Below are 12,382 nucleotides of genomic sequence, written 5' to 3' on the forward strand. Positions count from 1 at the left end.
GTTGAACAGGAACGGTCCCAGCACCGAGCCCCAAGGGACACCACTCGTGACTTGCTGCCAACTGGATTTAACTCCATTGACCACAACTCTTTGGGCCCAGCCATCCAGCCAGTGTTTCAACCAGCAGAGTATGTTCCCATCCAAGCCATGGGCAGCCAGCTTGGCCATAAGGATGTTATAATGCTGTTCCCAAGGAATTATGAAAATTATCAAAATTTACAAGGTAATGCATTTTTATGCAAGTGATTTAGCATGTAGTTTAGCTTGTGTGTCATCATACACTGATGAGATGGCAAATCTAAAAAACTCAGACCTTATCTGGGCACTGTATTTTTTCACATGACCTTGCAATTCCAGTTGTAATGTGGACTGCAGTTGAATGAGAAGGTCATGCAGTGCACAACTGCAATCTACAATTACTCGTAAATCCTAGAAGCAAAAATACATCTACATAACACTTAGAAAGTAATGAATGTAGTGCTTTGCTAGCAGTTCTTACTGCAATTTTTTTGGTTATTAAAACAGAATATATAATTAATCAGAATAAAATTGTCAAAGTTGGGTTTTTTTTAAAAAAAGAGAAATTCAATAAATTGTGAAACTATTGCCTTCTGACTTCAATAATGCTGGCCCTGCAATGGAGCATCTGAGATACACATCAAAGTTTTGTAGCAAGTTCCTTTAAAACAATTGAAAAAAATCATCACAGAGAACAAAACTGCTGCCAACAAAGGGAATTTGAAACATTATAAAACAAAACATTAAAATTAGTAGAAACTGTTAAAATACACTGCCTACAGAGGAGCACTAGCTAGTTTTGCTAGCTTACACAACCATGTGCATTTGCAAGCACCTCTTAAAATGTGATGCAGGAACAGAGCTGGACAGCCATCCTCCCCAGTGCTGCTGTGATTTTCCCTTGGTGAAGTCTCCAACATGACCGCGTGGAACCACACTGTTCTTACCACAGAAAAATTTTCATGGAACAAAGACATCATTATATGATACTATTTTTTAGCAGTGAGAAATGTCAAACCAACCTGGTTTTCATCTGTAGCACTGCAGCCAGTCTAAACTCTGTGTCAACATCATCTGTTAAGCGGTACAGCTAATAGCATTCAACTCCAAACAGACCCAGGCAACCTCCAAAAGACTAACTCCACCCTGCTCCGGCAACCCCGCAACATTTAAACCCACCTCACTGCTGCTGCTCTTGTCAACTTCTGTGCAGCAGCAGGGGAAAAGCTACATCAAAAAGCCACCATTACGGGTGTTTGCCCAGCAGATCAGCCAAACACAGGTTTCCAAGTTTATTCCACTATTGCCCATCATGTAGTAAGGGCGCGGCAGGCCAACAGCAAGCAGGAAAACAAGAGGTCCCACCCATGGGCATGGCAGGCCACCCTGTGCTGGGTCTGGAGCCGTGTGTACATTTGCTCTGCCTCAGAACATCTCCCAGTGGCCAAGAAGCAAACATGCAGGCAAGCTCTAATTTAGCACACATTTTATGCTGGTAGACCTAAAAGACACCCAGTGGTTTGAATTTCATTAGAAGACTTTCACTAAGCAGGCTTAGTAACCTTCTCTTCTAATTGCTTCTAAGGCTGCTACCCATCTACTGGAAAACCTTGCCTTCTGTAGCTACAAAGATGCAATAATGCTTCTGTATACTTGTATGTAAGGTATGTATATTTTTATTATACAGAAGATCATAGCAACACATTTCAAAAATATATGGCTATTTTGGGTATAGTGTAATGTCTTTCCATGCTTTGACCCAATGAAAAATTGTACCAAACTCATTTATCCAGAAATCTAAAATTCAGTAATTTTATAAAATGTCCAGTGTTTGATTTGTTTATACAGTTTCAGTGACTGAAAGAGCTAAATCAAAAATAAATGGGGAAAAAAAATCATAAATGGCAAGATAATGTTCAATTTTCCAGGTATTAAGTGGACTGAATATTGCAATATGATGGCAGTCTGCCAAACCAAGTGAAAGAATCAGTATCTTTTACTAAAAATCTAGCATTGCTAAAGCTAATTTCCGAGTTGATAAAAAAAGCTGCTTTAGAATTGGAAAAAGTTTGTTTCAACCTCTCAGAAGTACTATTCTATTAATAAAATATAAAAAGTTTTCAGCTTGAAATAACTTCTCTGCAGGCAGGCATGCAGCCCTGTAACCCTGAACCAAATCAACTGCCATTTTGAAGAACTGCACTCACAAATCCTCCCAAAATTTGTAATTTCTTTAATGGTTCCTTCAGAATAGAGTACTGATTTAAAAGAAAAGAGTCCTCAAAACATTATTATGTTTTTAGTTGGAGGGGGCATTTTTTGTTTGGTTGTCGTTCTGATTTTTTTTTGGTGGAAGACATTCTTTCAACTGTGCAGCAGCTGAAGCACTTGCTCAACATAGGCAGCTAAAATTGCTCCTCCCAACCAGCTCCAGACAAACTGATTTCCTTCTTTACTCTGTCACTGTGACCACTCTGGGCTGTGGGGATCAGAAGAAAAGCAAAATGCCTTGCTATTACAGCAGCTGGTGGTTGTTACGAGGGCTTGCCCACAGTTCTGTGTCATATGAATGACTACATGTCCTGTACTTTTAGGCAGGAGTCAGAGCTGCCTGGGGTATCCATCTGCAGGCTTTCAAAAGGATGATGTGAAGAACATGCTCTAGTATTGAACACTGTTCACAGGATGAGGATCATTCAAGCAGGACTTCAGGAGGTCTTCAGTCCAATGTGCTTCTCAAAGCGAGGTCAGATACAAGATCAGGGTTTTACCCAGTTGGTACAAGAAAAGCTCCAAGTTGGGAATGGCACAGCCTCTGGGCAACCTTTTCCACTGCTTGCCTTGGTGAAAAGTGGTCTGAATGTTCAATCTGAGCCTCCCTTTTTTGAATTTGCACCCATTGTTTCTCTTCCTCCCATCATACACCATTGTGAAGAGCTGACTCTGCCATCCCTATGAGTGCCAGCAGGGTGCTGGTAGGATTCCACCGCCCTGCTTCTCATGGCTGGGAAGGCAAAGCCACAGTCTCCTCTAAGATGAAATACATTTTGTAATAGGATAAGGAAGAGGGTATTGAAAACTAGAGCTGTGGATGATTTCCAAAGCCAAAAACTTTGGAAATCAGTTCCTTGCTTTTTAAAAGCTGTGAAAATGTCAGAAGTGGAGCTCAGAAGGCCACTATTAGTTTTGACATCTGTGTCTGACTGCCCTAGGTTTGAGCTGAGCTCCATGAAGTGTTTCAGAGGAAAATCTCCTGGCCTTATTTTTCTGATATCTGGACTTATTGCCTGCAAATAACTTGTACACAATTCGTTTACTCAATGTAAGTAATTCCCTTCCCCTTCTCTCCCCCTCATGCCCCCGTTATGCCAGATATCATGACTCAGAGTGGTTAACCACATGGCAGCATTTCAACCCAGGAGGCACTGGGAAAGGTACAAGTGAGTATGTAGATGCTCGTGCAAGAACCCATCACAATTCCTAGATCAATAATGGGTCACCGAAGAAACAGGCATGACAACAGAAAATATATTTAAAATAATGGAGCCTCACTATCTGTACTTACGCAGACGTAAGAATGTTGAAAGGTTGTGCTGGATGAAATGCTCATATGGCACCATATCCAGCAGTGGGTGATTACGGAAATAAAACTGGGTGATTATGTGAAGACAATTTTCTTACTTATCAGCCATCTATAGATTAGGGGTTTAAGAGTTTTGTATCCACCATGTTCAGGGATCTTGACAGATTTCTCATCCATGACCTCTCCAATGCTTTTTGAACTCATGATATTCACAGCACTCTGTGAAAATGAGCTCCACAATCTATTTATGCCATGCATAGAAGAAAACTTTATTTGTTTTAAATCACTTCATGATGGCTGCCCTGCACGTTCTGCAGTTCCCACATGAGAAAATCCAGCAAACACTAGTTTCCTAATTACCTTCGGGCCATTTGTAATTTTATACAGGGCTCTTCCCTCTCTCAGTCATCTCTCACAAGTGGAAGATTTCATTTAGTCACCCCTTCCACAGCAGTCATTCTCTGTCTTGGATCATCTTTGTTACCATTCTTTGTACCTTCACTATATGTTAGACATACTTTAGATGAGCAATCTAGGCATGCACACATATAGTACAGATGAGCTACAGGATTTTACATTTTCTAATATGTTCTAGCATTCTATTTGCCATTACATTCAGGAGAATAGAGTATGGGCCCTAGAATTTTGATATCACTGAGAAAAGACAGTAATTTCCTTAACCTGAAATCCTGAAAACAGTACACATCTACTCTAAAGGTCGATGTCAAGAAAACATGAGGGAAATCCAGACAATGCTAAATGATGTGATCAGATTGTATAAACCGTAAAACTCATTGTTAGTTATTTTACAAGTTTGATGAGGAACCTGTTTGAGTTTGGAACAGTAATAACTTCAGAAAACCACAACACAAAAGACTGCAGACAGATTTCATATAAATGTGCTTTATTGCAGAGGAAGTTACATTATTTACATGCTGCAACACATTACAACATAAATCTATCAAGTATTTCATGGTGGATGCTGTCGGTTGCCAGATAACATTGTTATAACAACCACATTATAAAGTGAAGAGACTTACAGCTTTATATACTCTACAGCTTGGAGTAGCTAAAATGTTAAAAGTCAAAAGGCAGTGTTTTCTCAGGCCTGCCTGTTGTCATATGCATGCAAAAGCCTAAGGAGAGCAAGTATAAAAGTATTGTCTGGTTTCAGGTCTATGATGCCACCAAAGCTGATGATAGGTGTGTACTAATTTATATTTTAAAGCATATAATCTTGCATAAATTATACAAGGCTAATAAGATTGGTATGAATCTAATTATTTATAAACCATGGCTTAGAAATAAAGGAGAAATGCAGCTTGCACATGCATTTAAAAGGACAACCTAGCAAATGTTTGTGACCTTAGGGTTTATTATCTTTTCTCTTAACAGACCTGCTAGATAACATCTTAATTCTAGAGTTGCACTTCTCTTGGCTGAATAATGACAATGAAACTCCAGAAAAAGACAACTAAGCAGTCAAGCCAATATATGCTGGTGGAGAAAAATCTATGAAATACAGAACATCATTTATGTCTAACTTAGTATGTCTTCATTAAGCAATGTTTCTAGCAGCATCATAGTGAAATAGAATAGTTGAATGAAGTTTGGCCCCTCATTTTCATAAGTGCAAAACAATTTAAAGTCCCAATTGAACCTGTAGCCCAAATCTCAGTTGCTAAATAAGCTGGGGAAAGCTTTGTTGCTTTCTAAACAGAAGTTTTCTGACTGTATCAGTCTTAGGAGATGTGACTATGACAAGCCTAAAGAACCGTAACAGATTTTTTTAAGAAGTGAGGGAGAGGGTCAGGATAAAAGAAAACAAAACCAAACAAGAATATACAAGCCAGTGCCTTCCCTGGTAAATCAGTCATCTTTCTTCTGTTTACCCATCCAAGGAATGGACTTTGTTTCTGTGTCTCTAATGCAGCTGCCTTTTACAAAAGAAAGGGAAAAGAAAACGAGCAAGGAATTGTAGATCAATAGTGGCGGCACAAACAGAGTCATGCACGATCCTGCCAGTAATGTAAGGGGCAGTGGTACTGTGCAGACACTTTGCTGACACCGATCTCCTGGCCCTTGGTGTACTTTGCACCCCAATACGGCTGCTGCAGAGCAGGGCAGGGGCAGTGTGTCCTTGTTCAGCCCTGAGGTAGAGGAGGGAGGGAGAGATGAGCAAGGGCACCAGGACTGGCGCCTGCTCCTTGTGACCATCTGTCTCCAAGAGGCAGTGACAATGCACAAACTCCTCCTTTCATGACTCCTCCATGGATGCCCACTACTAACCTCAGTGCCTGGCTCTGACTCCTGTTAGTGAGTCAGGGCAACCTGCAATAAGCTGTCCCCTCCAGCTGCCCTGTCCACACAAACCAGTGCTGAGATGGGTTGCAGGACCTCCATTCAGGGGCAGGAGAAGTGTGAGGTGGTCCCCATGCTCCGCAGGTTTGAAGTTGCGCATCTCTCCACACACAGGGTTAATGTGCTCCCAGAAAGCTGTGTTCCAGGATGAAGTTCTTCCCATGCAGGGAAATGTAGGGTTACTTTCTCTCTGAAGAGCTGATCACTCTGAAGTTGACAGAAAAGTTACTGACAAATTCCATGAGTGTTTGGGAAGGGAGAATCTGGGCACACCAGGTCTAATCTCCACTCTTTTCCACACCAAGCAGAGAGCTGGAATTGGGCTGGGTGTAGGACGCCACTGGCACTGTGTGTGCCAAGTGGGTGTACAGATGTCCAAAGGACCCAGACTGAGATGCCTGACGTCCTTTCACAGGTGAACAGGGATTCTGGGTTGCGAGAGTCCCGGCCAGATGATGTGTGTTGAAGGCAAAGACCAGATCTAGGCTTTAATTACACCCTACAAAGAGGGGTGGGAGAGTCAGACAAGCCTGGGGTAGCAAAGACCTAAGTCAGCATGTCCCCAGGGTGGAACTAAGCACCATCCAGACTAACTAGGTTAGCTGGGGCAGTCCGGCCACTTTAATCTGGACCTAAAAAGCAGAATTTATGAGCTAGGCCAATGTGTTTAGACAGCACATAGACCTGAGTCAACTTGTGTCCAGCTGGCTCAGGTGTCAGCATGTTCTAGGTTTGGGCTTAGCACAGGTAGTAGGAAGATCGGATCCATCTTGAGCTGTCAGTGTAGATATGCCCATAGACTCCTGTCCTTTTAAAGGACAAAAAAAATCCTCCTCATTCCCAGCTTGTCTAAGGCCCTCTGCTCACTGCATTTTGTCTTAAGCCACTTCGTCTATGATGCCACAAAAATCAGTTTATACTACATACGTGTATGTGCATGTGTGTATTAGATATGACATTTCATATATATTAAACATATATAAATATCTATTTTATATATATTATATATATATTAAACAACACATTCTATTCAATCATCCTCATTTCACATTCTTCCACAGAATCCCACCACTTCTCTCAAATTGCACAAGTTCTTTAGGACTGAGCTGGCTTTGTTTTGGACTACTGTACGTATAGCCAATTCTAGTGAATAGCACTTTACTGGTTCTGAATTCAGATGGCTGAGGGCTTTTTATCACTGGTGATGCTCCTCAGAATCTTTATAATATGTCCTCAGGCCCTGATGGTGAACCATCACTAAAACTCACAGTTGTGAATGGGCCATCTATGAATTAAGCTCATATGTAGTTATTACTGAAAATTAGAACTGTATTGAATACTTTTACTGTAAATGTGTGTAAAAATATTTTTTTAAAACAAAATTGAAGTGGAGAGTGGGAGATAGATGCCATCAATTCCATTGCATATATGGGGGAAGAGTAATATTTTGGAGTTCTGTCCTCAATCCGAATTTTTGGAGGCTTGCCAACAGGGATAAACAGTACACCGTTGTTCTATATGAGCTAGCTAATATCTTTGCCAAAGTTGTCTGGTTTTAATAAAATAGGTATTTTTTTCTGGGATATATTCACTGTCATTCTTGTCTGTCTTATTTAGCAGGATATGTTCAGTATGAAATAGTGAACAAGATCATCACCATCGATGTTTAAACTAAGAACTCTGGTTTGTTAGATGATATTTTCCAATTAGTTACTAACAACAGATAAGTTGTCCTAAGACTTACCAGAATACGCAGCTAAGACGACTGAATTTCCACTATTAATAAAGTCTATGACTATTAACAGGGAAGTGCCTAACAAGTAACTTATCGCGTATAAAACCCCTGAATAATACAGTATCAAACTATAAATGTAAATAACAGAGAATAAACAAAAAAAGTTCACTATATAAATCACATGAAAGAAAAAAAATAATCTCCAAAGCCAAAAGGAATTTCCCAATATGAATTACTGCTTCCATAGTCAGAATTACTGCAATTCTATATATAAACCAAAAAAGTCTAGAGTGAGTATTTTAACTTGCAATTAGAAGAAAGTATCCGTGGATTGCATAAATGTATTGTTGTGTCACATAATATCAAAGTTATTAGCAAAAATTATACAATCTGGAATGCTTTAATATGAGACACAACAATGTACTAAAACACACAGTAATAAGAAAATGAGAGCAATCATTATATAAAATGTGTTTTTGGGATGCATTGAGTTAGCAGTGCTATCTAGATTAAGTACGTAAAGTGAAAAGTCGTCATTTTAAAAAGCTGCTCATTGATACCCCTTTCTGCCATCAGGACATTTTCTGTGCCCCACTTCTGCTGGATCTTTAAAGTCCCAAGGGCAAGTTAAAGCCAGTTCTGGCATCCAGAAATAATTCAGTTAAGATCTACACTGTGCGTTTGTTACCACCATATTTTTTTTTCTTTTAAAAGAGAAGTGATTTCACAAAGGCAGGTTTGTTTCATTGACACAGTAAAATCCTTGGAGCAGGGACCATATTCCGGGCACTGCTAATCACATTGTTGGCACTCAACAAATAAATAATAACAACATTAATGATAATTTACTTTGTTTAACTCCTACTTAATTGTAGTGCTGATTTCCTTTATTTAAGTGATGCTCCTTAGGAATTTTCAGATCCTTTTGGCCTAAGTCTCCTCTGTCCTTCCTCTTGTCTTTCTTCTCAGTGTTGCTACTCTCCTCAGTCCAAAAGCCTCTTATTTTCGAGGTGTTGCTGTTTTATTTGCACTTACAGCAGAGGTGTTCGATAAAGCTACACTTCTTTCTGCATTTGGTAAATCTGGTGTATCAAACTCCCAAGGGCAGACTTCTGCTCGAGATGCTAAAGGTTGCTGTAAGTAACTTGGCTTACGGGAGTCAGATGAAAGCACATTTCCCTCAGAAGAGGCATTTTTTTTCTGTTCTGCCAATTTATTGAGGTTTTCCTTTTCTGCTGCCTTCTGGGGAAGCTCCTCCCACTCCCCAGCACAGGTACTAGGTGTATATCTATTAGCATTCTCACACTTCAGCTCAGGGGAGACCTGAGACTTGGAATTTGACTGGTTTTTCTCGTTTTCAAAGACCTGCTGCTGCTCTTGTGCCTCCCGAGTGGCCGCCTCCACCTTCTCTGAGCTCTTTTGATTTGACTGTTGATACCCCTCAGGTGTCTTCAGCTTATGATGAGTCTTCCCTTTTGGCTGGGAAGGGTGGTTTTTCTCTGGCTCTGAGGAAGCAATATACACATGTTTTTGAACTTTAGAGTCAGAAGGCACAGGACCAGGAATTTGATCATACATCTCCCAAGGACAAACTTCTCCTATGTCGAAATTTTCCTTGTACAGAGACTTACCTGCGCCTGTGTCTGTATTTGCAGGTGTTTGACTAACCCTTTGCTGTTTCATAATTCCAGATTTATGGGTTTTCTTTGTTTCCTCAGAGTGGGTAGAGTTCTTCCGGTGGGAATCCTTATGTTCCCCTTTATCGGAGGCCGAGTGCTTTTTGCTGGCCTCCTTACCCTTCTGCTGAGATTTAAGAGATTTGGTGCTTTCTTCGAGACTTTGTGTTTTACCCGTTACTCCCAGAGTCTTTTCCTTGGCACTAGCAATAACACTGAGGGATTTTTGTAACACAGATGTTCTTGGATGCAGAGGCTTCTTATCGGCACTTAGGTTATGTGCACTTACTGATTTGCACACCAAAGGGACCGATTCAGTGGAGACAGCTTCAACTTTTTCAGGAGCATTTTTGGTTAATTCATTACCATTCAAGGAGTCCAGAAGCGAATTCTCAGTGGCTATAACTTCTGCACTTTCTGTAGTTAAGCTATCTGGTTCTTCTGTTTGATCCCTAACATGATCATAAGTGCTGTGGGACTTTTTTAAGGAAAAGACTCTGTTTTTCAAAGTATCTTCTTTTGGCTTTGCAGAACTTGTGGAATCCTGTGGGTTTTTCCTCAGCGTCGCCGTGTTCTTCACAGAACTGTGCTCCATCAGGTCCTTCTCATCCCTGGAGCACTGCCTGGTGACCGTCTCAGGGATTTCTGTAATACGTCGCATTATCGAGCGCCCCAAGCCCTTTTTAGAGCACCTTTTTTTCTGGAGATGTGGGTTATTAGCAATCATCTTTTTCCTTTTATAGATTTCAAGCTGGGCATATAGTTTCTTCAACTCATCCTGCAAAGTGAAGTGAATGGCAAAACTAGTATGTAGAGAGTGAGTACAAATAAGCAGCCTTATGAATACCTAAAAATTACATTAAACTTATTTTACTGCCTTTTTTAATTCTTCAATATGTCATTTCTCCATCAGCTTGAATCCCATCTTTTTCCACTGTAAAATGCACAAATGTGTTACCTTCCACAGCTGTGCATCATAGAGTATGCACAATTCATATATATTCATGCTGTACGTTTCAGATTTCCCAATCACAGAATCACACAGAATCACAGAATGTTAGGGACTGGAAGGGACCTTGAAAGATCATCTAGTCCAATCCCCCCGCCGGAGCAGGAACACCTAGACTATGTTACACAGGAAGGCATCCAGGCGGGTTTTGAATGTCTCCAGAGAAGGAGACTTCACAACCTCCCTGGGCAGCCTTTTCCAGTGTTCTGTTACCCTTACTGAGAAGAAGTTTCTTCTCAAATTTAGGTAGAACCTCTTGTGTTCCAGTTTAAACCCATTACCCCTCGTCCTACCATCGGTTGTCACCGAGAAGAGCCTTGCTCCATCCTCTTGACACTCACCCCTTACATATTTATAAACATTAATTAGGTCACCCCTCAGTCTCCTCTTCTCCAAGCTAAAGAGACCCAGCTCCCTCAGCCTTTCCTCATAAGGGAGATGCTCCACTCCCTTAATCATCTTGGTTGTTCTATGCTGGACTCTCTCCAGCAGTTCCTTACCCTTCTTAAACTGAGGGGCCCAGAACTGGACGCAATATTCCAGATGTGGTCTCACCAGTGCAGAGTAGAGAGGAAGGAGAACCTCTCATGACCTATTAACCATCCCCTTTCTAATACACCCCAGGATGCCATTGGGCTTCCTGGCCACAAGGGCACAGTGCTGGCTCATGGTCATCCTGCTGTCCACCAGGATCCCCAGATCCCTTTCCCCTCCACTGCTCTCGAATAAGTCATTCCCCAACTTATACTGGAACCTGGGGTTGTTCCTATCCAGATGCAAGACCCGACACTTTCCCTTGTTATATTTCATTAAATTTTTCCCCGCCCAACTCTCTAGCCTGTCCAGGTCTCGCTGGATGGCAGCACAGCCTTCTAGCGTGTCAGCCACTCCTCCCAGTGGTGTCATCAGCAAACTTGCTGATAGTACACTCAATTCCCTCATCTAAGTCATTGATGAATATATTGAATAATACTGCTGAATATAGCTGTTCTTTATTCTGGGAACATAGTCCCTTTTATCATGTGAGACAGGAATAAAGTATTTTTTTCTGTTAAACATGCTTTTTAAAATTTTATCTATATAGTTATGTATATGTTACATGCAAATGACAAATCACACTGACACCAAATGCTGTTTGCACTTCAAAATAATTCAAAGAGCCTACGCAAACCGATAAACAGCTCTTGTTGTGGATGATTTCTCCTATTTAGCCTCAAGTATGAGGCTACATATTCCTACAGCTAGGAATGCAGCATCTTTTCACACTAGTGAATGGTCTCCATGAGATTTTACATGACCTGGAACCACAGTCATGGAGAGACCTAAGCTTGCCTGTTTCAGTTGACATCTGCAAAAAAAGTCAAATGGATGCAGTTCAGAGTTTACTCATAGGAAGAAGTGCTGTTCTTGAAAAGAATGATAAAATATTATTTATTGTATAAATATATAATAATGATATACCCGAATATCTTCAGGATCCAAACTATGTTCACTCCATGCTGAATTGATACTGCTGTTCAGATAGGATCCAGATCGACCCATATCAAGCTCATCTTCATAAGCTTCTGTAGCTATATCATCTCTTGGGTTATTGCTTGAATGTGAAAACTGCAATAGGTATTAATAAAAAAAGACGTTGCCATCAGTTCAAAATTTTACATCAATATCACATCAACAGTTTTTATGGCACAATGACCCTTCTATGGATTTGATGTGATTTTCTGAACTCAAAACACTAGCTATAGGAATCATTGCCACAAGTCATGTCCTATAGAATGCTGGTATTGTATGGAAAGAATTTTTATTAATGATGGTTTAACTTGATAAATCTTAGAGATTTGAACAAAGAAAAAAGAACACCACTTATTTTGATGTTTTCTGAATCTCTTTAAATTGCATTTAAATTAAGCTAGTATAGAGACAGACTTCCAGACAGTATTTCCAATTAGGCTGCTAAACCCATAAGATTGTATTTTATATTCTGTAGAGTTTGATAATCC

General features: G+C 40.4%; 1 protein-coding gene across 1 annotated transcript in view; it reads right to left on the bottom strand.

The window, feature by feature from the left end:
- Nucleotides 1-8,696: 8,696 nt before the first annotated feature.
- GPR158 (G protein-coupled receptor 158) overlaps nucleotides 8,697-12,382 on the bottom strand; it is a gene marked incomplete at its 5' end in the record, with an annotated part of 24,651 nt that continues 20,965 nt past the window's right edge. The window contains 2 exons of the mRNA XM_009867015.1: nucleotides 8,697-10,151; nucleotides 11,844-11,990. Coding sequence (XP_009865317.1) covers nucleotides 8,697-10,151; nucleotides 11,844-11,990 — 1,602 coding nt within the window. The remainder of the gene's footprint in view (nucleotides 10,152-11,843; nucleotides 11,991-12,382) is intronic.

The sequence above is a fragment of the Apaloderma vittatum genome, unplaced genomic scaffold, assembly GCF_000703405.1.
Source record: "Apaloderma vittatum isolate BGI_N311 unplaced genomic scaffold, ASM70340v1 scaffold6843, whole genome shotgun sequence".
In the NCBI taxonomy this organism is placed as follows: Eukaryota; Metazoa; Chordata; class Aves; order Trogoniformes; family Trogonidae; genus Apaloderma; species Apaloderma vittatum.